Source organism: Barbus barbus (genome assembly GCF_936440315.1).
Source record: "Barbus barbus genome assembly, chromosome: 50".
Classification (NCBI taxonomy): domain Eukaryota; kingdom Metazoa; phylum Chordata; class Actinopteri; order Cypriniformes; family Cyprinidae; genus Barbus; species Barbus barbus.
In genome coordinates, this window is record NC_136728.1 from 7,227,918 (window position 1) to 7,252,426 (window position 24,509).

At 35.9% G+C, this 24,509-nt stretch overlaps 3 protein-coding genes across 4 annotated transcripts; 1 reads left to right on the forward strand and 2 right to left on the reverse strand.

The window, feature by feature from the left end:
- Nucleotides 1-208: 208 nt before the first annotated feature.
- LOC306867955 (eukaryotic translation initiation factor 3 subunit J-A-like) lies at nt 209-4,867 on the reverse strand. 2 transcript variants are annotated; one of them, XM_079413912.1, is made up of 8 exons: nt 4,790-4,852; nt 4,571-4,659; nt 4,052-4,103; nt 3,504-3,595; nt 2,815-2,929; nt 2,579-2,743; nt 2,418-2,491; nt 209-1,332 (listed from the first exon to the last, which is right to left on the reverse strand). In XM_079413912.1, the coding sequence occupies exons 1-8, from the start codon at nt 4,809-4,811 to the stop codon at nt 1,201-1,203; spliced, it is 741 nt and encodes a 246-aa protein (XP_079270038.1). In that variant the 5' UTR covers nt 4,812-4,852; the 3' UTR covers nt 209-1,200. The 2 variants fall into 2 exon arrangements, with proteins under 2 accessions (XP_079270038.1, XP_079270039.1); XM_079413913.1 differs by lacking the exon at nt 4,571-4,659 and having other exon boundaries at nt 4,790-4,867.
- Nucleotides 4,868-6,065: 1,198 nt separating this feature from the next.
- Nucleotides 6,066-20,613, forward strand: LOC306868524 (uncharacterized protein). The gene is made up of 12 exons (XM_079414733.1): nt 6,066-6,187; nt 9,956-11,539; nt 12,404-12,463; nt 12,575-12,614; nt 13,483-13,628; nt 13,803-13,889; nt 14,183-14,365; nt 15,994-16,173; nt 17,301-17,513; nt 17,602-17,721; nt 17,908-18,048; nt 19,245-20,613. Exons 2-12 carry the CDS (start codon nt 9,986-9,988, stop codon nt 19,314-19,316), a joined length of 2,796 nt encoding a protein of 931 aa, XP_079270859.1. The 5' UTR covers nt 6,066-6,187; nt 9,956-9,985; the 3' UTR covers nt 19,317-20,613.
- LOC306868326 (dual oxidase maturation factor 1-like) lies at nt 20,590-24,472 on the reverse strand (the record flags this gene model as incomplete). The annotated part of the gene is made up of 7 exons (XM_079414430.1): nt 20,590-20,598; nt 20,868-21,085; nt 21,718-21,932; nt 22,040-22,247; nt 22,346-22,480; nt 23,734-23,791; nt 24,326-24,472. 7 exons carry the CDS (start codon nt 24,470-24,472, stop codon nt 20,590-20,592), a joined length of 990 nt encoding a protein of 329 aa, XP_079270556.1.
- Nucleotides 24,473-24,509: the final 37 nt, after the last annotated feature.

Below are 24,509 nucleotides of genomic sequence, written 5' to 3' on the forward strand. Positions count from 1 at the left end.
ATTCATCAAAATATCTTATTTATTATCTTATAAGAAATTCATACAGGTTTGGAACAACTTAAGGGTGACTAAATTATTACATTTTTGGGTGAACTGTCCCTTTAAATCAGATCCGACAGCATTCCATTCTGTCAATTAACATATAATTATAATTCATTCTTCAGCTAAAAAAATATATATATATAAAAAAGCAAAAGACAAACAACAATGGATTTTAAGCAACTTTTATTAAATTAGATCTTTATAAAACAGTGCAGAGTCCTATCATCGGCTTTGCTGATCGTAAGTCTCTTTGAAGCATGTCTATCACTGTAAGTTGTCGAGAAAATGGAAAGCCAAACGACACTTGAAATGACCCTACGTCAATGTTCAGTCCCTTATACATCAGCAGACCACGTGTGAGACCACACTCATTCATTGCTGGCATGATTGAGGTCAAATGAGTAACTGCATAATGTGCTGCATTGAAAACACGAGTTATATTTGTAAATATTCACATATTTCGCTCTGCAAAAATTGAGGTAATCCTAATAACGCTGCAAAGTATCTTTAAAACGGTTCATTTAGAGTGATACTTTTGGTCATAGACTTTTCATGGAATGCATTACGAGCTACAAACATAAAGGCGTTATTTTCAAAGAATTATGCTTATTCGGTACGCTACACTATAGATTATCACTATCATCTATGAACAAAAAATGAAAGGTCTGATTGAAGACATGATTTATAAACCATGTGACTACCATATCACCACTTCAGGTTGTACAGGTTGAGTTAATCGGCCTGGTTTGCAGAAGGATACCAGCCATAGCGGATCCAACGACAGATCAATCTGGGCTGAAATTTGCATAGAACGTCATTTATTTCCAAGAAATAGCAGTTACCGAAGAATAACACTCTTTGTTGCCTGGACCGTGACTATTAATCGATACTGCAGATTCACATTTGTGAGAAGGACCCCGTTTTATCGGGTTTATTATTCCGACAAACATTGACCTATGTTCACAGACCAGAGAAAAATACCGCAGTGAACTGATTCTCTGCATAAACCTCTTTGAGGGGAGAGTGTGCATTGCGTGGGATGGTGTTCAAAGTTTTCTAGCATGGTTCTGGGTAGTGGGCCTGACTGTGGGGTAAGGTCATGCTGTTAAAGTGTGTGGTTCAGCAATCAGCAAACGCTAGCAATGGGTTAAGCCTTGGTCACATAAAATCCTCGTAGTCTTGTGCATAACCACCGTCGAACTCCCCGTAGTCTGCAAGATCATCTTTCATTGTGGCTTTAAAACTTCCTCCTGGTAAAACTCCCTTCTTTTTCTTTTTACCTTTGTTTGCCTATTGAAAAAGAAAAGATATTTAGTACCAAAAACAAAAAAATAATACAAATGGTACATATGTTGTGGCATGGTATATAGCAGGGGTGCCCAAACTCGGTCCTGGAGGGCTGGTGTCCTGCAGAGTTTAGCTCTAACTTGCCTCAACACACCTGCCTAGTAAGAGCTTGATTAGCTGGTTCAGGTGTGGCTAATTGGAGTTGGACCTAAACTCTGCAGGACCCCGGCCCTCCAGGACCGAGTTTGGGCACCCCTGGTATATAGGAATGAACAAAAAAGAAAAAAAAAGGTAGTAATTGTTTGCTACTGAAAGAATGTTTTACCCAAACATTTACATTTTCTAATACAAGATTATTTATCCTCCGGCCACCCAAGATGTAGATGTGTTTAAAACAGATTTTGAGAAATGTAGCATTCACTTGTTCACCAACGGATGCTCTGCAGTGAATGGGTGCCGTCAGAATGAGAGTTTAAACAGCTGATAAAACATCACAATAATCCACACCACAACAGTCCATCAGTTAACGTCTTGTGAAGAGAAAAGCTGCGTTTTCATTCAAAAAACAAAACATAAGTTAAGGCGTTTTTAACTTTTAAACTGATGCTTCAGATTAAAATACAAGTCCATAATTCATAATAACGCTTCCTCCAGTGAGAAAGTCCATCCCCTGTTGTTTTCTCACAAGCTGTTTTGGACTGTAAACGGTGCTTGATCTGTGCATATTTTTGGAAAAGGGAACATTATGAATAGAGGACTTATATTTTATCCAGAAGCAATGATCCTAAGTTAAAAACGACAATGATGGATGTTTCGTACAAACACGCAGCTTTTCGCTTCACAAGACATTAACTGATGGACTGGAGAAGTGTGGATTATTGTGATGTTTTTATCAGCTGTTTGGGTTCTCATTCTGACGGCACCCATTCACTGTAGAGCATCCACTGGTGAGCAAGTGATGCAGTGCTAAACATTACCAAATCTGTTCAGATGAAGCATTCATCTACATCTTAAATGCCCAAAGGATGAGTATATTTTCTGCAAATTTAAATTTTTGGGTGAACTATCCCTAAAAATGAATTTCATACCTTTTCTTGCCTCTGCTTTTCACTTAGTAACACTGTTAGTGATGTGCTAATTTTCTTCATGTCATCAACTTCCACTGCAAAACAGATACAAAATGTCATAAAGTAATACATAAATCACATAGTGAATGACAGAAGAACTTTAAAAAATGAAATATACTTACACGAAAGACACAGGTCCCTAAACAGCGTCTCTAAAAAGCTGGAATAGTGTATTGACTTCTCATAGGAAGAAATTTTTTCTTTTAGCAACCGCTCAAACTCTGTGAAGTCATCTTTTGTAGAGGGACTCATCGCATCGATTCCTGTAACATTATTTGATACTACACCTACAAATGAGAATAAAAGTTAACGATTTGGGCCTATAATGGGCAAATATATATGAACAGAAAGCACTTACCGAATGCTTCTTTTGCTAGTTCTAAGTCTGAATCCTCTTGTAGTTTTTTCACTCTAAGTTTTTCTGCCAGCTCCTCTTCTGGTGTGAGTTCTGTGCTGTTTTCTGACTCCTGTAACTATTTAAATTACAGTTATGCTTAGTGAAAGTCTTATTTCATCACACTTATACTACTATTAAAAGGTACGAATTAACAAGACAGTTATACATACACGACCATGATTTATTTTTATATGATTTTTTTTATGTTTTTGAAAGAAATGCTGTAAAATGTAATTTATTGATATGATGCAAAGCTGTATTTTCAGCATCATTACTCCAGCATTCAGTCACATGATCCTAAAGAAATCAAGCTGATATGCTGATGCTTAAGAAAACAGTTGTGCTGCTTAATATTTTTGTGGAAAATGATTCCCTCCCTCCCCCTGATGAACAAAAAGTTGAAAAGAACAGCATTTATTTGAAATGGAAATCTTTTTAAAGTATTAATTTCTTTTTTTTTTTTAATTGTACTTACTTCAAACTTTTGAACGGTAGTGTTTATATAGAAAAAAAAAATATGACAGTTACAAAATGCTGGAAATAAACAATGCTTTCAACGTTTCACAATGTAAACAAAATATTTAACAACATTCAGCATAACTTGTTACTGAGAAATAGGTTAAATTAAATATTGCCATGTCTGAACTCACTTGTTTAAGGAGCTCCTCTTGTTTTTTTCTTTGTAAACTTTCCTTTTCTTTTATTTTCTCACTGAGTTTCTTCTTTTCTATAGGTTTAGCCTCTGTATATGAAAAAAACAACACTGTTAAACCTCAAAGTTTAACTTTGCAACTTGAAGCTTTAAATAACTGCTTTGAAGAATGTGAATTTGTGTGTTAATATGTGCATAATTCAAGCAGTTTACATTTGTGTGTAATTCTCATAATTCATGTAGTTTTTATAGCCTCAGCTTAATTAACTATGAACAATGAAAAAAATATATATATGCTTAAATATTATAAATATCTGTAACACACAGGCCAACTGATATAAAATAATAATACACAAGTCAACATTTGAAGTGGATCAAAACCTTTTATCAAAGTTGTCCTAAAACCAAAATGCGTTCTTGTCTTAGGACAACTTTTTTTCGATCTATTTCAAATGTTGATTACTGTAATTACAAGAGGAGAAAATACATTTTAGGGGAAACGACAACAATGCCAACTACCAATTTATGCATTTCATATCACTGTACCTGACTGTTTTTCTTCCTCCTTTTCTTCCTCTTCATCATCATCCCAATTATCCTACATGGAAAATGAATTTCAAACCACAAGTTAGAACATTTTCATGATGACAGGTAGCATAAAGATCAAAGATTAACTTAATTTCACAATTAGAAAGTCAATCTATCCTATTATGAATAAGGCAAGCTACTTAGAGACAGTGAGATAATTTGAGATGAGCAACAGATGACAGTCACATTTTGTTTTGAAAAGGCCAAGTAAGTTACACACAATGAAGGTGTTAAAGACGGGGAATTAACATAATTACTATGATATAACTTAGGACAGCAGGTTCACGCCTTTACTAATAACCAACTAGACACATACTAAGCTAAAACTCATCACCACCGCGCTGTTTTGACACTCTGGAGTTAGCAAGAGCAGCTAGCTAAATGTAACTTCTTGAAAGATGAGAGACTTTATCAACTGTTAAAGAAATAAGCACCCATTTTGATTGGCGAACGACAAATAAAGCGTTCACGACTAACTTTCACGTCGTCGTCTTCATCCTCGCCCTCCCATTTGTCACGAACTGCCGCCTTTTTGATAGGCTCCTCGGCCTCGAAACTATCAGCATCTGGACAATAACAGCGCGGTTAGACCGATTACTTGAGGACAGCCGTGGTCCATGATGACAACTGATTAGATAAAAACATATTAAGAGAAATATAACGCAAAATAACGGTCGAGTTTAGTTAAATTCTCACCCCAAGCATCGGCGTCCGCCATGATGTCGGAGTCTGAGGAGAATGAGGGACTGAAGCTCAACACACTGCACCGAGACTGACTCACATTTCAAAATAAAGGCCCTCAGTCACATACATGCAAGGCATGGCTCTTCAAAATCAATCAATTGTGTAATATGAATAATAATGTTCTTAAATATTATTAGTGTATTTGTGGCTTTTACACCACTTGTATTAGCATCTATATGCTAATGTACTCATAAACATTGACAAAATTAGCTTTTAGCATATATATATATATATATGCATTTAAAGTTGATAGTCTTTCTTCTAGAAAATGGACCAAAATATTGATGACTCATCCTGCACTATGCTGATTTTGTCCAATCAAATTCGCTCTTCAATGCCCCTCCCCCTACAACCATCATTTAAATAGGAATCCTTGCATGAATGTAAAAGATTTCATTACAGATTTGAGATTGTACGGAGCCCCGCACATGACATGCAAGAAAAAAAATATATAAATCGTGTGCACGTAAAATAATATAAAGGACAATTGTGTTGATCAATCAAATGGGGACTATTAAATGTAATTATGTGCATGCTCCCTCTGTATACACTGCATGCATGTTTCGTGGGGGGTCCCCCAGTAAAAATTGGCCTGCATGTCATGTGCGGGGCTCCGTAACATTGGGTTCAGTTGATCATATGAATTCGCCAAACAGAAAGTCGCTTGGTTTGAAAGTGACTTTCTACCATATAGAAAACAGACCTCTTTACCTACAAATTTTCATCAAAACCTCACTAATTTGATTGCGCTCTAACAAGTAGGAAATCACCGCCTATGCCCTTATAGAGTGCACTCTTTGAGGAAACAGCCATTGTAGTGGTGTCCGAAACCATAACATAAATGAAAGCAATCATTCAGTCCCATAATACACTGCAGTATGTGCAGCCAATCAGTTTGCCAAGTACAAATAGGGCTACTTTCACTGTTAGCACAGGTTGTTTTTCATGTCCGTGGGTGAAGCGACCCCAATAACGTGATATTTAGCCCCTGCTGGGGGACCCCCCACGAAACATGTATGCAGTATGCAGTGTATACAGAGGGAGTATGCACACAATTACATTTAATAGTCCCCATTTGATTGATCAACACAATTGTCCTTTTTTGTATTATTACATTATTTCCTGTTATAGGATTAAATGTTTTTGAAGTTGAGGATTAATATAAATAATTGCTGTGACTGTCTCTTTTAAAAAAAAGAACTCCTAAAGCGCCTCGCTGTCCCGGGATGCTGAGGGTGTGTATAAGCTACATCCACGTTACTCAGCATCTGTGCCTCATCAGACATGTCCTAACATTTGCTCTGTAAACGACATATATTTATTTGGTTGAGCAACGCTAAACTGGCACCGGTAAGCACTTGTTCGTTTATCGTCGGCATTAAAGTATATGTTAGCCGTTTCTATTGTAGCCAGTTTAATATTAACTGCACTAAAAAGACAAAATACACCTCATGCTAATGCTCATCGCCACATGTTATTGTCGTTGTGCCTCAGTGCAGGTTTTAAGCGTCTCCATGTCGTATCTTCGTGTTCTCTGGGCAAATGTTTCTTATGATGTTATGTCAGGAACAAGAGTATTGTGTCCTCGATTTGAAGGATTAGGAGCAGTGTTTGTGATTGATTTGGGCTGTGGATTGATGTTGCAGTAATTCAGTCTCGAGATGGACTGGGATGCCAGAACCGCTGGAAATGAGGCTTATTTGGTGCTAGAAACTTTTCAAAATATTTAAAATTCAGAATTGAAAGGATGTTTTGTGAAGCTGTTATATAGGGCAATAGCTGCACAGATGTGACCCTGAACCACAAAATCAGTCATAAGGGTAATTTTTTTTTAATACATCATCTGAAAGCTGAATAAATAAGCTTTCCATTGACGTATGGTTTGTTAAGATACAGGACAGTATACAACTATTTGAAAATCTGTAATCTGAGGGGGTAAAAAAATTAAAATATTGAGAAAATGGCCTTTAAAGTTGTTCCAGTGAAGTTCTTAGCAATGCATATTACTAATCAAAAATGATGTTTTGATATATTTACAGTAGGAATTTACAAAATATCTTCATGGAACATGATCTTTATTTAATGTCCTAATGATTTTTGGTATAAAAGGAAAATCTATCATTTTGACCCATACAATGCATTGTTGTCTATTGCTACAAATATACCCGTGATACTTGTGACTGGTTTTGTGCTCCAGGGTCACAAATGGATTTAGATAAACCTGAGGTGATTTCTGACTATACTGCCATGCTGAAAACCCAGCATAAACTGCTTTCATGGTCAATTGGCTGGTTTAGAGGGGTTTTGGGGAACTTGTATGGTTTTGGTTACACTGGTTAGAATTCGAGACCAGCTTGCTGACCAGCTAATACAGCTCAACACCAGCTTGGCCAGGTTTGAGACCCGTTTAAACCATCGAAGGCCAACAAAGCTGCAGTTCCTATACTAGCTTAGGCTGGTTTAAGTCTTTTTTTTCAGTAGGGAAGTGTCCAGATAAAAGCATTTACATTTAGATGAGACAGCAACTCCCCGCAGGTCTTGAGGTTGTACTTGCACCTTTAAATTTCAGTCTGACAGATTCTGCGTTTGTGTAATTATCAGATGTGAGCTGTGAACACATCCTTGTATTGGCCTTTTTTAACCAGTCTTTTAACCATCTGTTTATTTTAACCAATTATTTGCAGTATACATCTGAGCAAAAATTAATATAGAAAATATGGAGATGTAATTTTAAATATATGGTTTCTTGGCCTGGAAAAGTTGTGCAACTAATCTTAGAAAGTCATGACGATTATATATTTTCAAGTTATGTTCAGCTCTATAAAATATAAAATGTGTCCTTATCATGAATGGGGTTAAAAAGCTTGTAAAACCTGGAAATATCAGTTATTGTTTTTTGTGTGTGTGTGTGTGTGTGTGTGTGTGACATTGTGATTTTCAAGTCCCAGAAATGTAATGGAAGTCCCAAGAAGTCATTGAAATGTGAACATATCTTTATATTTATTTTCTGCTCGAAAATATTTAATTGGCTTGAAAATTATCCAATAATCACGAATGGTCTGAAATGTAATGTAAAAAAGCATAGAAATACATTGTTCAAAATGTGTGTGAAGCCCTGGAAATGGCATTGACATTTATGGGCAAAAGATGTGGGAACCCTGCTTGTAGTTCAAGTGACATCAAGGAACACAATCTATTTAAATCTAAGTTTTAGTGCATTCAGATACTGAAAATTGCTTATTTCAAACCTAATTTATTATATGATTGTTATTCTGCATATTAAAAGGAAATAAAGGCACATTTCTGCATTGCTGAATAAGAAAGCTCTAGACCAAATGATAAAACCCTCTGCAAATTCATTGATAGTCACTGAACATAAAGGAACATTGAGGCAGGCAGGTGTATTGGCCAATTAGAAGTTGCTTGCTGATCTCATAGCGATACTAATGTGTTCGATTACATGCTTTGACCAAGACCACATTTTCAGCTTAGGCTTGCTGTTTTTTCTTATAAGGTCAGGGCCAATTTCCACAGTTTCTCTGAAGTTGCAAACTGTGAGTTTGCTAATTTATGAGGAATAAGAATCAATTTATTTTGCAACTTTATATAAACCACATTAAATGCAGATAGATTAGGAAACGGATAGATTTTTATACTGCTATCCCTGAGTCTCCATGCTTAAGTATTTAGTAATATGAAGGCCTACAAATGTATTTGGACACTTAAGCCATGCTTAAAAGTTTGTTTTCAAGCTTGGTTCAGTTGCTCAGTCTGAAACTGAGTTTGATTCCACTGCCCTCATGCTGCTCTTTGGGCCTTATGTAGAGACAGTAAGTGTTGCCCAGATCACCAGTTTTTTCCTGAAATAATAACTTGTTAATGATTAAGATTTCAAACTAAAAATATCAGTCCATCTGTCTGAAACAAGCTTGTGTTGTATAAGGGGACAAATAAAGTGAGTCACAATCAAAAGCAGGAGGCCGTATTTCCACTGGGAATCTGATGCCTCTCATCAATAGTGAGAAATCGCTGTAGTGCAGGAAAATAGCAGCATGTTTCCTGCTGATACACCTGCTGAATTGTGCAGCTCTGTCTCCCTGATGCTGTGGTGTACTGCGCTTGATTTGGATGAGGTTGTTTTCCTCAGAGGTTTTAATACAGCTCAGGAACTCGTACAAAGTCAAGGTGCAGGTGTAAATTGCATATAGACTGATGCAGTCTATTCAGTTTCTGGATATTAGCACACTTTATTCCAATGCATATTGTCTTGTCCCAAATATCGGATGCACATATCTTGAGAATTCCTTTATCTCTACTTGACTATTGGTGTATGTTGCACATTTGGTTAGTATGTTGCACCAAGGGACCAAAATTAATGTTTGGACCTGTCAAATTTAGAAAATGTACAATTTACTGGCCATGAAATTGTATTTCCCATTTTGTTTATTGCATATGTTTCTGTCCTTAGGATTATTTGGCAGATATTTTTCCTGCATAAAGGTGCAGTCATGCATTTACCGTTGTTCAACAAATAGGCCTATTCACAATTAAAAATACTGTCATTTCAATAGGAATCCATTAGATCAGGAATGTCATAGGACGAAAGATTTTCCAATGCGTTTTTCACAACAGGTTTAAGTTGGTTACAATGACCAACAGAAAGCTGCTTGATTTGAAATTGACTTCTGTGTGAGCTGAGCGTCATACCTCGCTACTCTATTGACAATAGACAATGGACATTTTTTCCCACAAAATTAATGATACTGCACCTTAATAGTGAAATACTTGTCTTCCACTTCCAGATACATTAAGATTTTGATTCTGTAAATTAAGTGGTTTAATATGAGGAATATTAAGAACAAGTTGGATTTCTGGTGAGGAACCTTCCTTTTGATGGTAGATAAAAATCCTGAGTAGATAAAGTAGTTACATATTGTTTTCTTTATAGATGGTTTGTATGTCTTTGATTTGAATCGATCACATCAGTGACATATTGACTACATCAGTTTAACTTTAAAAAAAGTTCCTTATACAGTCACCAAGTATAATAAAAACTCACCAAACCCATTTTAATTACATGTGGCAATTTTTAGTTAAATTTAGAATTTTTTGTTTCAGGGCTGACATAATCCCACTTCTGTGGGGCTGATGAAGCCAGTCATGGCTCTCAGGAGAAGACCGGGGACCAGAGCCATTGTTTCAGAGCTCAACCTGTCAGCCTCTAGCACTGCGCCTGTTGGAAGTGAAAAACTCTCTGGAGATAGAGTTGATCCTATTCCTGAGGAACTTGGACAAGAAAAGCTGGACATCCAACCACCCTCTCCTGTGCCAGCTAGGTACTGTCTAAGTCATGGGTCTGGGGGCGACTCCATCCAAGGCGAAAGCCCTCTTCAGCAGGACAGCATGGAGGAGGACTCCCTGTCCGAGTATGACAATGTCATGTCCGGGGAAGAAGAAGAAGCAGAAGAGGAACATGATTACGAGGAAGATGAGGAACTGCAAACCGAAGCAGACAGGATGACCTACTATGTCCACTGTTGTCCTGAAGATGAAAGCTACATGGAAGGAATGGACTGTCATGAAGGTGCGGATGGTGCTGAGTGTCCTGGCAAGTCTCGGGACGTCCGGGAGAGCTGTAAACCAGAGGAGGCTTGGGATCACTCGGAAGGCTTTTACAAGGTTCTACAGCAAGACACAACAACAACGGTCTACAAGCGACCAGAGCCTATCACAGAGACAACCTTCGTACAAGCCCCCATGGCTGAGGACGAGGAGGATGAAGTAGAGACAGAGGAAGAAGCAGAAGAAGAGGACAGTGAAGAAGACAATGTTGGGTTTTTTCACTACAAAGGGAAAGAAGTGGAGTTGAACAACAATGAGATCCCAACTAAAGGTGCTGACGACTTTCCCAGAGATGGCAGAAGTTGTCCTCAAGAGTCCAGTTGTGCTAAAGTGGGGCAAGAAAGTGATGCAGTTAGTAACTATAGAAGAAATCAGGACATCCCCCAAAACCCAAGGGATGTCCCTCGAGGGTCAAGTTGTCCTCCTAGGGATCGAATCGAAAGGGTTCGGGAAGAGTGTGCTAGTTACCGTTCAAAAGATTGTGATGTCCCTGTGGTCAGGGAAGGTAGAGGAAACCCTAGACAAAGTTTCAGATATAGAGGACATCAGTCGGAGAGAGTACACAAAAGAGACACTGCTTACCATGATGGTAGCAGGGTCAGCAATAAAGCTAAATTCGCAGATCCAGAGGATAGAGGCATTTTTAAAAAAAGACATTTGCTAAAATACTCCAGAGAGGATGATGGGGACGGAGATGGGAAACTTTCACACGAGCAAAGTAAAAGTCCTGGAGACAGCAAAAACAGAGGACAGGACCATCCCGTTTGTAGTCACAAACCAAAGGGTGGAAAAGAGAGAAAGAACATTGGGGATGTTGTGGAAGAACAGATTGAGAACGAAGTCAAGACCAAACTCAAAATTGCTCCAAACAACTCAGGAAGTAATAAAGGTGCTCCTGATCAGACAAATAATGGGAAAGGGGCTCCTGACAATTCCAGGACCTCTTCAACATCATCAGACAGGAGAAACAGCCAGTCCAGAGCCCATGTTAATACACCTGTACAGTCCCCAGACAAACGGCTACATAAAGACTTGGCCAAACCTGTTGAAATGGAGAAGACCAGGCCAATTCAGGAACAGGTAACTGTGCAGAATTCTTTACTAGCTGTCAAGAAGTCTTTGCTTCCGGGGAATGGATCCTTGTTACTGTGGTAGCATTTATTCTAGACTGAGACATATTTTAACACCAAAAAAGGGAGTGATCGCTTTACATGTCGATCAAACAGCCTATTCTTGTCTTATTTGGAGGCTCTTGACGACATTATGCCAGACTTCTACCAGTGGTTCTATATAAGCATTAGACAAGCATCTCCAATGAGATCTGAAGATTTCCATCCATTCTTCAAACTGCTTGTCCTCTGTAGGGTCACAGGGATGCTGGAGCCTATCCCAGCATTTTGGGCCACAAACGAGGGAAACACCCTGGACAGGTGGCTAGTCAGATTTGAAGATGTGTCCTAAATAATAGACTAGATGAGATTTAAGCCTCCGAACAGTAGATCAATAAAGAGTGGAAAATTGGTTATTGGGAAAACAACACAGCATTGCTTTTTTTATACGAACCCTTAGCCATTTGTTTCTAAGGATTGAAGCTAATTATGCTAATGATAATTGTACTAATTTAGCTAATGGTTGTATACAGGGGCATGACGTTTGTTATACATTCCCTAAAAACTGAGTTCCTGATTATATGTATACTCCTCAAAATGTATACATTTATAAACGTCAATATATCCAAGTATACCCTGTCAATTGCTGGGCTCTTGAAAGGTGAAATTGTAACTGTTACAACTAACTGGCTATGGACAAAATAGCACTGCCATCCACTCATTTTTTGGTTTCAGTCCTGTGTTTTTAACTATAATTATGTCTTACCATGTCAAATATAACTTGTACCTATAATCAAAATATAATAATTGTCTGTCTGTCTCAATGTTTCTACAGATTTCTCAGAGTAGTCCAGAGGAAAGTAATACAGGGCCACCATTTGGACAAAAGAGGCCGGCAAGTTACCTAGTTATATGCTGAACCATAATAATAGAATAGAATACATCCTATGGGACAAGCTGTAACCTGTAACAGTATCTGTAACTTAAATGTTGTTTTGCTTTTCAGCAGGCCCAGAGAAATCCCTCTTTCCCAAGCTTTGTGGATAGTAAGTTCAGTTTTATTTAAACATAGTTGAATATTGGGACTCAAAACTTCAAAGATTTGAACAATGCATCTGTTTGTTTGTTGATAATTGGTATAGTATTGATATTAGAGTCAAGTTTAGACACTTTGCTCAAGTGATTTATAAGCAGTGTTGGGAAGGTTAGTTTGGAAATGTAATAGGTTACAGATTACAAGTTACCTTATTTAAAATGCAATAAGTAGCTTAACTATTTCAGTTACTTTAAAGTAATGTAACTGATTACTCATGATTAACTGATTAACTCATCACTTGGATTAAGGTTATAATAATTTAATTTTAAAGCACAGCCACCACAAAATCAGACTTTAGCACCTCTTTTTACTTTGAGATCATTCTGAGGTTAAATAAAGATTTAAAATCATAGCTATGCGAAGATTTGATTTAAAAAAAGGAGTATTATAGCTATTAAACTATTTCTTGCTATGACAAGAAACACTGGTGTCTAACAATGCCTTGGAAAAACTGTTGATGTTAAAAAATAAAGTGTATACATAAACCAAAATGGGAAATAAGGAAATAAAAGTTACCAAATAAACATGACTTCTATTCTGTGTCCTAATCTCATGAATCAACGCAATTTGGGAAAGAAAATGAGTGTGTGTTTGTGTGTGTATGTGAGCGAGTGTGTGTGTGAAAATATTCAGATGTAACCCCCTTTGTAATCGTTAATATTTTTACAAGTAACTGTAATTTAATTACACTTTTTTTTTTTCTCAGATTACAGTTACATTTACTTTGTAATTAAATTGCGCTGTTACATGTAACTAGTTTCTCCCCAACACTGTTTATTAGTTTAGTTGTAAATCCACGTTTTTGCATTTGTTTTCAGTCCCTGGTCCATGTGAGCCTGAAGATCTCATCAATGGAATCATCTTTGCCGCAAACTACCTTGGCTCTACCCAACTGCTCTCCGACAGAAACCCGTCCAAAAGCGTACGCATGAAGCAAGCGCAGGAAGCTGTGGACTGCGTTAAGGTACTTTATAAGATTCTTCACACAAAAATATTTCTACTGCCTTGGTAAGGCTCTTGTAAATGTTACTTTAAGTGTGCTTCATGGTTTAATATTTTGAGGATATATAATGGTGTGAGAGGTTCCCTCTCAGTCCACTAGATGACACTGTAACCTTTGTGAAACCATGTTCTTCAGTCTGTAGAGGGTGAAGCTCAAAGTTTAACAGAGATTGACTTGTTCATCTCAACCAAGGCCATCAAGGTGCTCAATGCTGACACACAGGTAGGTCAATTTCTTTTAAGATTGGTAATTATATGAATACATATACTATTTTGTTAAATATACAGTCAGAGTTGTAGTGTAGATGGTCTAATGGGAATGCAGGTTTTAATCCAGCCTGTGCTGGATCTCATTGTTCTCTTTCTTTCCTAATACTTTCCTGTTGCTTTCCACTTCACCATCCATAAAAAGACAAATTGCACTATTAAAAAGAACGGGATTGGCATTAAAGAACAAGTTGCAGAATTGATACTTACAGACTTTTCATTGGCCGTACTCCTGATCCTTGTTCGCAGGAGACGATGATGGATAACGCCCTCCGCACCATCTCATACATCGCAGACATCGGTGACGTGGTGGTCCTGATGGCTCGCAGGCGTCTGTCTAACTCCTCCTCGCTCGACTGCACAGATTCAGGCCTCGGCACAGAAAATCAGAAGCAGTACCGCATGATGTGCTATGTCTTTGAGTCAGAGGATGTGAGGCTGGTCATTTCTTAAAATAATGAATTAAATGGATAATGATTTCCACGAATTAGCTTTTTTGAGAAAAGATTAAAGCTGAACTGTTTTTTTATTATTATTTCGAATTAAGACTAAGGAATGAAGGAGTTCAGTAAACTTACATTATTTTTTGCAGTTTTTTTTTACACAAGTAGCACAGAAATTGCTGAAAATTTGTGTCTGAAATTTGTGCACGTTAAAAAATAAATAAAACCGGATCAGGTTCGATTTTCTGCATTTTCGCATCCGTAACAAGCATTTTGATAGGAAAAATTTGACTCGAAAATTTTGGACTCAGTGTACAAGGACCTTTAAACTTTAATCTAACAATCAAAAACTGCATAATAAATATGTGTTAATTGGTAACACATATCCGTGTTAATTGGTACCCTCTCTTTGTACCCTCTAACTAATAAATGTACCAATAATATTAGTCAAGAATCCAGATGGAATATTCTGACTTCCTCCACATTTACTGCAAAAAAGTCTGTAGAGTTCTGTGGACTTTATGGATTTGAAGTTAATAGATTTAAGTATGGAGAGTACCACACTTTTACTGTTAGTCGAAGGAATTATCAAATTAGCCTAAATATTGCATAAATAAACATGTCATATTTAGTATTGAATAAGCTATATTTAAAATTGAATAAATAAATACTCTTTTTAGTAACTGAAAGCATTACATTAGCCTAAATAATTACTAAAAAAACATATAATATTTAACATTTAGTAAGTAATATTTACTATTAATATTTTATTAAAAAAAGACCACTCTTATCTGTAGCTGAAATCCTTATCAAATAATGACCTAAATAATTCAAAAACAAATGTATATTTAATATTCAGTGGAAAGTATTCAATGTTAACATTTAATAAAACAAATTCTTATTAATAGCTGAAAGCATGACTTAATTAGCCTAAATAATTAATAAACTAAAATATAATATTTAATAGAAAAGATTTAATATTAACACTGAGTAAAAACTCTTACTGGTAGCATGTCCAAATAAGCTTAATTAATGATAGCAAATATAAATTTAATGTTCAATAAGCAGTAGTTAACATTCATATTTAATAAACAAACACTCTTATTGGTAGCTGAAATGATCAGATTAGCCTAAATAATTAAATAATAAATAATATACAATACAATTTAATATTTAATAAAATGAAACCATTATCAAATTAGACAAAACTAAGCAAATATACTATTTAATATCCAATAAGAATATTTGCCATTAGTATTTAATAAAGAAACACTGTTTTGGTAGACTAAGCTATTTTTTAATATTCCATATTCAATGATAAACATTTAACATCAGTATATAATAAACACTGTTTTTGGTAGCTGAAATCATCAAAATAGCCCAAATAATGACTAAACAGACACGCTTGTGTAACTGTGAATCACAGGCATAACTCATCAACATCAAGTCAGATTTGTATTTATTCTTCGTTGTGTTCGTTGTGCTGATGTAACTGCATGTTTTGACTTTTTTCCACCCTCTCGATTTGAGTCAAGCACTCTCTCGCTCAGAGATGTCGTCACGTCGTCAAGTATCCTCCTCTCGCTGAGTGCTTCACCTCCCTCTCCTCCCTCACAGGCCCAGCTCATCGCACAGTCCATCGGTCAGGCGTTCAGCATGGCCTACCAAGAGTTCCTCCGAGCCAATGGGATCAATCCCAAGGACCTCAGCCAGAAAGACTACAGCGATATCCTGAGCACGCAGGAGATGTATAATGATGACCTCATCCATTTCTCCAACTCTGAAAACTGTAAAGAGGTGATGACAGCACTGGAAACTTCATTGTAGCAGCTATAAATTATAGTCCGTTGTGTTGTGATGCTCCTCTCTTTTTCCAGGTCCCATTCTCCCAGTATTTCCTAATGTTTTTCTATGACTTTCCGCTGTCCTGTCTAGTGGTCGACCAGTATGGGTTTATCAATGCTGATGGTGATAGAATCGAGATAAGGGGGACAAATTTTGCTGTCATAAATATAAAATATTTAACAGGTGTATATAATTTTAACAATTAAAACATAAATATATGCATTTATATATATATATATATATACATACTGCATATATAATTATAATAATTATATAACTATATATTAACAATTTAACTATCTTTTAATATATTTTTTATATTTTTAAAACATTAATGTATTTTTATGTGTAATCTTAATATTATTTCTAATTATATTATTTACAGTTATTTTACATGAATTATATTAATATATTAATTATATAACTATATATATTAACTGTATAACTATATATTTGATTGAATATATTTTTAAAATTCATCCTGTGTTCCTGTCCGTGTGTGTCCTGAGGGGCCTCCAGAGCGTTAAGTTTACTCCTCGTCTGCATGTTCCTGTATCCTCCTTGTGTGTGCACCGTGACAGTATGTGTGTATATATATATATATATATATATATATATATATATACACACACACACACACAGATTTTACAAAACAAATTCTGTATTTATTATATTATTTTTCATTAATCACAAATGTATTTTATTTTCCCTGTATTTACTAATGCTCTTAAAGATCCATTCATTCAAATATATGAAAACCAAAATGTGCAAAAGCAAGCTCATTTATCAGCTGTGGTTGATAATAGCCGATGTTGATGGTGATCATAGTCTCAAAATGGCTGAATACCAACCGATTAATTGACTGCATTGAATACTGGTTTATCACTGGTCCTGTGTATTAAATGCAGAAAACACAATTAAAACTTATACATATGTAATTGCTTCATGCAGCATCGTGGCATTAAAGTCATACTTACAACAGCAATTAACCCCTGTCACCCCCATATTCTTTTGATAAATTACTTTTTAGTCATTAATGCATTGTTCCTCTTTTTTTTTTATCAAATTTTTGCACTCAGCTTCAGTTAGAGAAGCAGAAGGGCGAGATGCTGGGTGTGGTGATCGTGGAGTCGGGCTGGGGCTCCATCCTGCCCACCGTCATCTTGGCCTGCATGCTGAACAACGGCCCTGCTGCCCGCTCCGGCAAACTCAATGTGGGCGATCAGATTATGGCCGTCAACGATACCAGTCTGGTGGGCCTGCCGCTCGCCACCTGTCAAGGCATCATCAAGGTCTGGAGATATTCAAGCACGTATTCAACACATACCAGTTGCTAAATGCATTCATTACATATTTTTTGTGCCTATATGTGTGTTTCAGGGCCTGAAGAATCACGTTCAGGTGAAACTAAGTGTAGTGAGTTGCCCACCTGTTACCACGGTCCTCATAAAGAGACCCGACCTGCAATACCAGCTGGGTTTCAGCGTTCAGAATGGCATAGTAAGTGTCAAGAATCAAACACCACTGAAAAAAATGACAAACATCTAATGCATGACCAAAATGTGTCTTTTTCATTGCAGTAACTCTGCTTCTGATCAGCTGATGTGTATGTGCAGAGTTAGGGGAGTTTTTTTTCGTGGTATCATGATATCAGTCTTACTCTGTCATTCTGGTGCTTAATTGCAGATCTGTAGTCTGATGCGTGGAGGTATTGCGGAGAGGGGCGGTGTGCGAGTCGGACACAGAATAATTGAGATAAACGGACAGAGTGTAGTCGCTATGGCGCATGAGAAAATCGTCCACGCCCTTTCAGTATCTGTAGGAGAGGTAAGGCATTATATATTGTGTGTTTTGATGGAATATTACTAATAGTTCAGCCTCTGGCAGGGGTGTGAAAGTACAGAGACATTATACTTAAATACAAATACTGTGCCAAAATATTCCTTTAAAGACCAAAAAATGTCTTGGCCAAAAACTTACTTTGGTTAAATTAAAAAAGTTTCCATATTTAATTGTTCTTAAATATTAAGATATGATTGATAGAGGTAAAATATTTAATATTGCTAAAAAATGTAGCTTTTTATCACAGGAATAAATTACATTTTGAAATATAGTTAAATATAAAACTGGTATTTACAATTGTAATAATATTTTACAATATTTCTGTTTTATTGTATTTTTTTATCAAATAACTGTAGCCTTGGTAAGCATAAGAGACTTCTTTCAAAAACACTTAATTATCCCTAATTCATCACCACTAGTGTGTGTGAGTTAATTAACTTTCAAACTGACTGCCTCTAATTTCAAATTCTCAGTTTTTTGTTTTTAAAGATGTTTAATTGTTTGATGTTTAAACTACTCTCCTAGTTGCTGTTTCATGACGTGAAAATCCTGAATGAACAAAATAGAAACTATTTTAGAAAAATTCAATTATTTCTTATGGTAATAACAGCAGTTTTGAAGACACTGACACAGTTATGAAATATTAGAAATTGTACATACATACCAGATGAGCTGAAATAGTTTATCAAGGTCTTTGAGGGAAAAAGTATAAAACATGTTTTTTTTTTTTAATATACATTTAATTGAGGGGAGGGGAGATTAAAAAGTGTGAGCGGAAGAATTTAGAAGCAAATGTCAATAAATAGAGAATTTGACAAATGTAACATTTCAACAATGTTGTGAGATTGTTTAAAACTAATTTTAAAATGCATTAAATTTAAAAATGTTATTTATTTATTTATTAGCCTTGACAATGTACAGTAATTGAGGCTAAGTACATGTTTTCAGTTTCGACTGAACTTCAGTACAGTACAAATTCCTCAAAATAACATGCAAGTGTTGTACAGTTATGAAGGACAATTAGTACTTTACACCCCTGTCTTTTGCCGTGAGTCAAAGAAAGCAGACCTTTGTTGCAAGTCATCATCCTTTTTCACATTTTTGCACTCAATTATTTTTATGATGTAATGTATTAATGCCATGAATGCTATTAAAATGACGCATTTCTTTTTTTTTAACAGATTAACATGAAAACTATGCCTGCCGTCATGTTCCGGTTGTTAACTGGTCAAGAGACTCCGGTGTACATATAAGGAATCATAAAACTGGGACTTTTCCTGCAACTAAAAAAAAAAGCAGAAAAATATTGAAGAACTCTGTCTTGCTTTAGACCGCATGTAAAGATCATTAGAAAGAGTGCAAACATACACATAAATCACATTAATTACCTGATCAAAGGAGTGCTATTACTTGCTTATTAATGCAATTAATAGTCTTCTATGGTCTTATAGTCTTCTACAGTCTTCCATGCCAGATTTATTAATTTTGTATATATGTTCAAATGACTTTGGTTCAAGCCTTTTTGAGTTTCTAAACTAACAAAGTGCTCTTTTATTTATTTAAAAATACAGAGGCATTGCACTAATGTTCACTAAATCAATAAATTACGGCATTATCAATAGATTAGATTAATTTTTTTTTTACCAACTCATTTCACAAACTCAAAGATTAACAAATGGACTAAAGCATGTTAAAATCCAAAGATAGCTGTTACATTTGCAGAATAGACTGCATTTTAGTTCTTCTGGCCGTCTTCAGTGTTTCTGTGATAAATGGGTACTATACACTGTGATTGAACCATTTCTGTAGATTACTAGTTCAGCATGCTGGATTTGAAGACTGAAAATATATTAATCAGAAAACCTGAGCTGCACTAATGTTTATATGCATGATTTTAATTAATGATTGGATATTATCTCATGAATGAATCCCCATCTGCATCTCAGGCATTACTGATATATATATATAAGTTTTATTTTAGTATCACTGAGATAGTATTATTTCTAAATTAGATTTTATTTGTATATTTTCCGTTTTCACTTTATTTTAAAAAAAATGTCTGTATAGAGTTATTTTAGAACTTAAATTTTCATACAACTTCAATTTAAGCTTTTTCATACAGATTTTATTTCAATTCATATTTTTAGGTAATGTTATGTGTGTGTGTGCGCGCACATGTGAATTACTTTATATTTAGAATAATTAATAGTGAACTTCCATATTCAGACATTTAAAAAAAAAACTATGGAGACTATATTTTAAATGTAACAAATTATGTTCATGTGGATATGAATTAAATCTTGGTATTGCTAAATGTTATCTCATTTGACTAAAAAGAACTGTAACAAATCATGAAAATAGACACATTGTAGAATTTGTATTTTATTTTTTGTGTTATGTACATTATATACATATGAATATGCAGTTTGAATAGAACAGTTGGATCAGTAACAATTGTATATACAGATGCTCCCAGCAATTCAGTCAGCAGGTTTTCAAGTAGTAGTTGTGGATGACAACAGCCTGTCAAAGTCTCTGAAAAATGGACAGAAAGACAAAAAAAAATTAAACAAACAGCAAAAACTGTGACTGTGAAAACAATTAATGGTGTAAACAGTAATATGCTTTTAGTGCATGAAAAAGAGCAGCATGGAGATTCTTCAAAACATTTTCTTTTGTGTTCCATGGAAGAAAGAAACTCAAACAGGTTTGGAACAACATGATGGTGAGTAAATGACCAAATCTTTTTTTTTCTATTCTGATAATGTTAATGCAAATGCATTTATTTGTGCTTTGAAACGTACTGTTAATGTAGTGATCTGCTGAGACATTGAGCCATTCCCTGTCTGCGTGTTGTCTTCATGGATCACTCCCTCTAGAAATCCTGAGTTGAGGTAGCCCTCAGCAGTATGGCATTCGTCATCCTCATTGTCCACGCCCACACTGAACACCTCCCTAATCCTCATGGGAAACAGACAGTCCAGTAGCACCACCACCAAACCAATCACAGCGCACAGCAAACCTGAAAATAATCACCAAACACAAAAAAAGATTCTTCATTGGCATTGACGGTTCCATATAGAACCTTTGCACAACCATTGCACAAAAGGTTCTTTGTAGTGGAAGGTTCTTCAGATTATGCTCTTCACAAAATGGTTCTTTGAAGAACTGATCACTGAAAGGTTATTTGGGGGATTTAAAAGTCATCACTGAAAACGGCCTTCTGGAACTTTTATTTTTTAAAATGTGGAATATACTAACTCTTAAAATAAAGGTTCCAAAATAGTTTTTTTGAAGGGATCCAACAGAAGAACCATTTTGGGTTCCAGAAAGAACCCTGCCGTGAGCACATTTTTCTTAGTGTGAAGAACATTTTAATAATCTAAAAGAACCTTTTTTTCCACTATGTAGAATCTTCTGTGGAATTGAAAGCTTTTATGGATGTTAAAGGAACCTCAGATGCCAGTAAAGACCCTTTATTTTTAAAAGGATATACACTGCACAAAAAGGTTCCTCAGACTGAAAATAAAAATGGTTCTTTAAAGACCGGTTTACTTAATATGGTTCGCCAAAAGTATTGGCACCACACATTTATATAATTTTCAAAGTCAAAAACTTTTGAGAGTGGTGCGCTTTCCCATAAGCAGCATTTACCTGTAGCCAAAGCGATCCAGAAGGAATGGCTGTAGTCTGTCCTTAAGGACTCTGCACCTATACTGAAGTCACATGAGGTCACGTTGAATATAGTTGAGAAGGAAGCCATGGAGAAGAAGATGAAAGCAGCCGTGGCTATCATCATGTACCCGGCGTAGAGGATGACTGGCATTGAGAAGAGGATATTGGCCACGAGCCAGCAGCAAAAAGCCGTCCTGTGGGAGAAAGCCATTCTGTACTTTAGCTGGTTTGCATTTGTTGAATAGGACGGAGTTTCTTTACACTACAGTAAGACATTGGTGCTGTCTGTGTGTTGGTTTACCACAGATTGGCTGAAGCGAAGCGGCCTGAATATCTGTACTGGTAGATGAGGCCGCAGGCGCTGTTGCGAGTGAACTTCTCTGCGATGTAAAGGATGGGGTTGGGAAGACCTCGCTCCAGCGCGTCGCCGTACTGCTCATCCACGCTGCTCGACCACCTGAAGATCTCATTGTAGTCAATGGTCTCATTTATCTGTGATACTGGTTCGCCTGTTGGAACGGATATCGAAAGAAGCCATGAAACCTGAATTGGAGTCATAATCTTCTTGAAAAGTGGGCCATAAATATTGACGACTCGTATGGTTTACCTTTGAGTGTGATGTTTATGCCATACAGCCCCACGTGAAGTCCCACCTTAGCAGACACCACAGCGTTACTGAAGGATTTGTAGGTGGCATTGGCCTTCACACTGGCTTCAGCCCAGTCTCCAGTAAAATTCAACGCTGGAGTGGACAAAAAAAAAAGTAATGGAATGAAAATGTAGGTTGTTATACAATTTCAACAGCTCTTATGTGATGACACGAGAGAACTGTACTTAAAGGGTTATTTATTTCTATTGTTCCAGTTGAATTTGTAAACTCTTACTCGCCTAAAAATGTACGAATGCTGTAGCATTATATAACAAATATGTCAAACCAAGCCAATTAAATTGAATGAAAGACACTCTCTGGTTATTACCTTTTTAAAAGTAATTGAAAAATTGGCAGAGTTAGAGAAACGCTCTAGCAGTGTTGTGTTGTGTAATGCAATTCATGCATTTAAAATTCATGTTAAAGGGAAATATTTTTGAGGCCAATATAAACACATTGGTGTAGGCCCATTTACAATGCGGTTATGTTTTCTTATGTCATTCATTCATACAATATATTCATTATGACATTCTTTTATGGTTTTATTATATATCACATGCATCACTCAGATATTACTCAAGTATTATGCATTTATAGTCATAATTCCAGTACACATTCCATTGCGGTAGTATATTTCCTTCATTTGACATGAAGTCACACCCTGTTATGTTCCATTTATGTTGGACAGGATGTTGGAAACTCATTCTTTATGCCTACTGTTTTTATATATGCACAGATGTTGCTCGGTTTGCCTTTAATTGTCTTGGTACTAAGCACTCCCTTCTAAGTTGATATATTTAGTCTAGTGATATTTGAAGATTTGCAGAGCTTGCCGTTTCTGCTCAAAGGGTGTAAAAACCACAACAACCTCCAAGTTAAATTGACCTTGCTCTGAAATTATCTAAATAAGGGGGAGGGAAAGGAAAATAGTAGGTAAATATTTTAACATTTTGCTGATCAGATGAGAATATTCTATGACCTATGAAGACGTGGGTCTCTAGTTTATATAGCTTTAATCTTTCCTTCTCTTTTCATGCTCTGAAGATCTTCATCTCTCAGCTTCTGAATATTATACTCCGATCAGATTACTCAGATTGTTTATCTTAGTTTTTGCAGAATATGTTCAGCTTGGATATTGTATTCAGTTTTTAATCTCTCTTTAGTTTTCATATTTTAACACTTAATCATCTGTAATCCGTATCACTTATGCTTATGATAATTGATTTTTAATAAACTACACTTTTATGGAAAGACTTTGTCTGCCTGGATCTCTTCTCAGTGTATCACACATCTTCAATAACAACTAGATTTCTTTATGAACTTGCTTATTAAAAAAAAATACTCACCTACTAAAACAACTCCAATAAATAAACTAATGATTATCCTGAACATCCAGAACAGTCTCTGAAAAAGAAAATATTTAAATATTTTTTCTTTCTTTCTTTTTTTTTTTTACACATTAACACATCTTTGCAATTTTTTCCACATCTTTAACTGATATAAAGATAATGTAAAAGTTTTCACAGGTTTATAAGTTAAAAAAAAGGTCACCTAAATTGAAAAAAGTAATAAAAAACTCAGCTTAGATATATCAATGCAGTCTTAACTGGTATAACTGTACAGACCCTCAAATAAAAAATAAATAAATAAAAAACAGAAAAGTAGTCCCTCAAGAAATCACATAATTATAAAAATAGAAAAAAACCGATATATTTTCACTAATATGAAATACTATGCTTTACAAGTAAATTCGATGAACAATAGGCTAAATCCTACTTTTTAATGATATGGTGTTCAAAAATAAATATGAAACCATTATGAATGCAACGATTACGTTTCTAAGAGCTCGACAAGAATCTGCCTTCTGTCATCTCACATCCTTATTTATCTTTAAAAAGCTGTAGATACAGAGAAAGCTTCTAAACTGATCCGACTCACCGATTTGCCTCGTATTCCCGGTAGAATGAGGAGGAAGCTGACAGCCAGAACCGAGAAAACCAGGATCACGACCAGCAGGCTGATGTCGAAGATGAACGGGCTCCTTTGTAGCGAGTAGAACGGGTAAATGCCATCGTAGAAAGTCATCTTCCCTCCACAGGCCAGAACTAAAGCTGAAAGCAGG

Bases quoted from the DNA above. Each gene is read 5' to 3' on its own strand.
- LOC306867955 (XM_079413912.1), bottom strand. From the start codon at position 4,811: ATGGCGGACGCCGATGCTTGGG. The intron at 3,596-4,051 runs GTACAGTGATAT...TTTCATATACAG, and splicing joins GGAGGAAGAAAAACAGTCAG to AGGCTAAACCTATAGAAAAG. The intron at 2,744-2,814 runs GTAAGTGCTTTC...TCTCATTTGTAG, and splicing joins ACTAGCAAAAGAAGCATTCG to GTGTAGTATCAAATAATGTT.
- LOC306868524 (XM_079414733.1), top strand. From the start codon at position 9,986: ATGAAGCCAGTCATGGCTCTCAGGAGAAGACCGGGGACCAGAGCCATT. The intron at 11,540-12,403 runs GTAACTGTGCAG...ATGTTTCTACAG, and splicing joins CCAGGCCAATTCAGGAACAG to ATTTCTCAGAGTAGTCCAGA. The intron at 14,366-15,993 runs GTGAGGCTGGTC...CCTCCCTCACAG, and splicing joins ATGTCTTTGAGTCAGAGGAT to GCCCAGCTCATCGCACAGTC.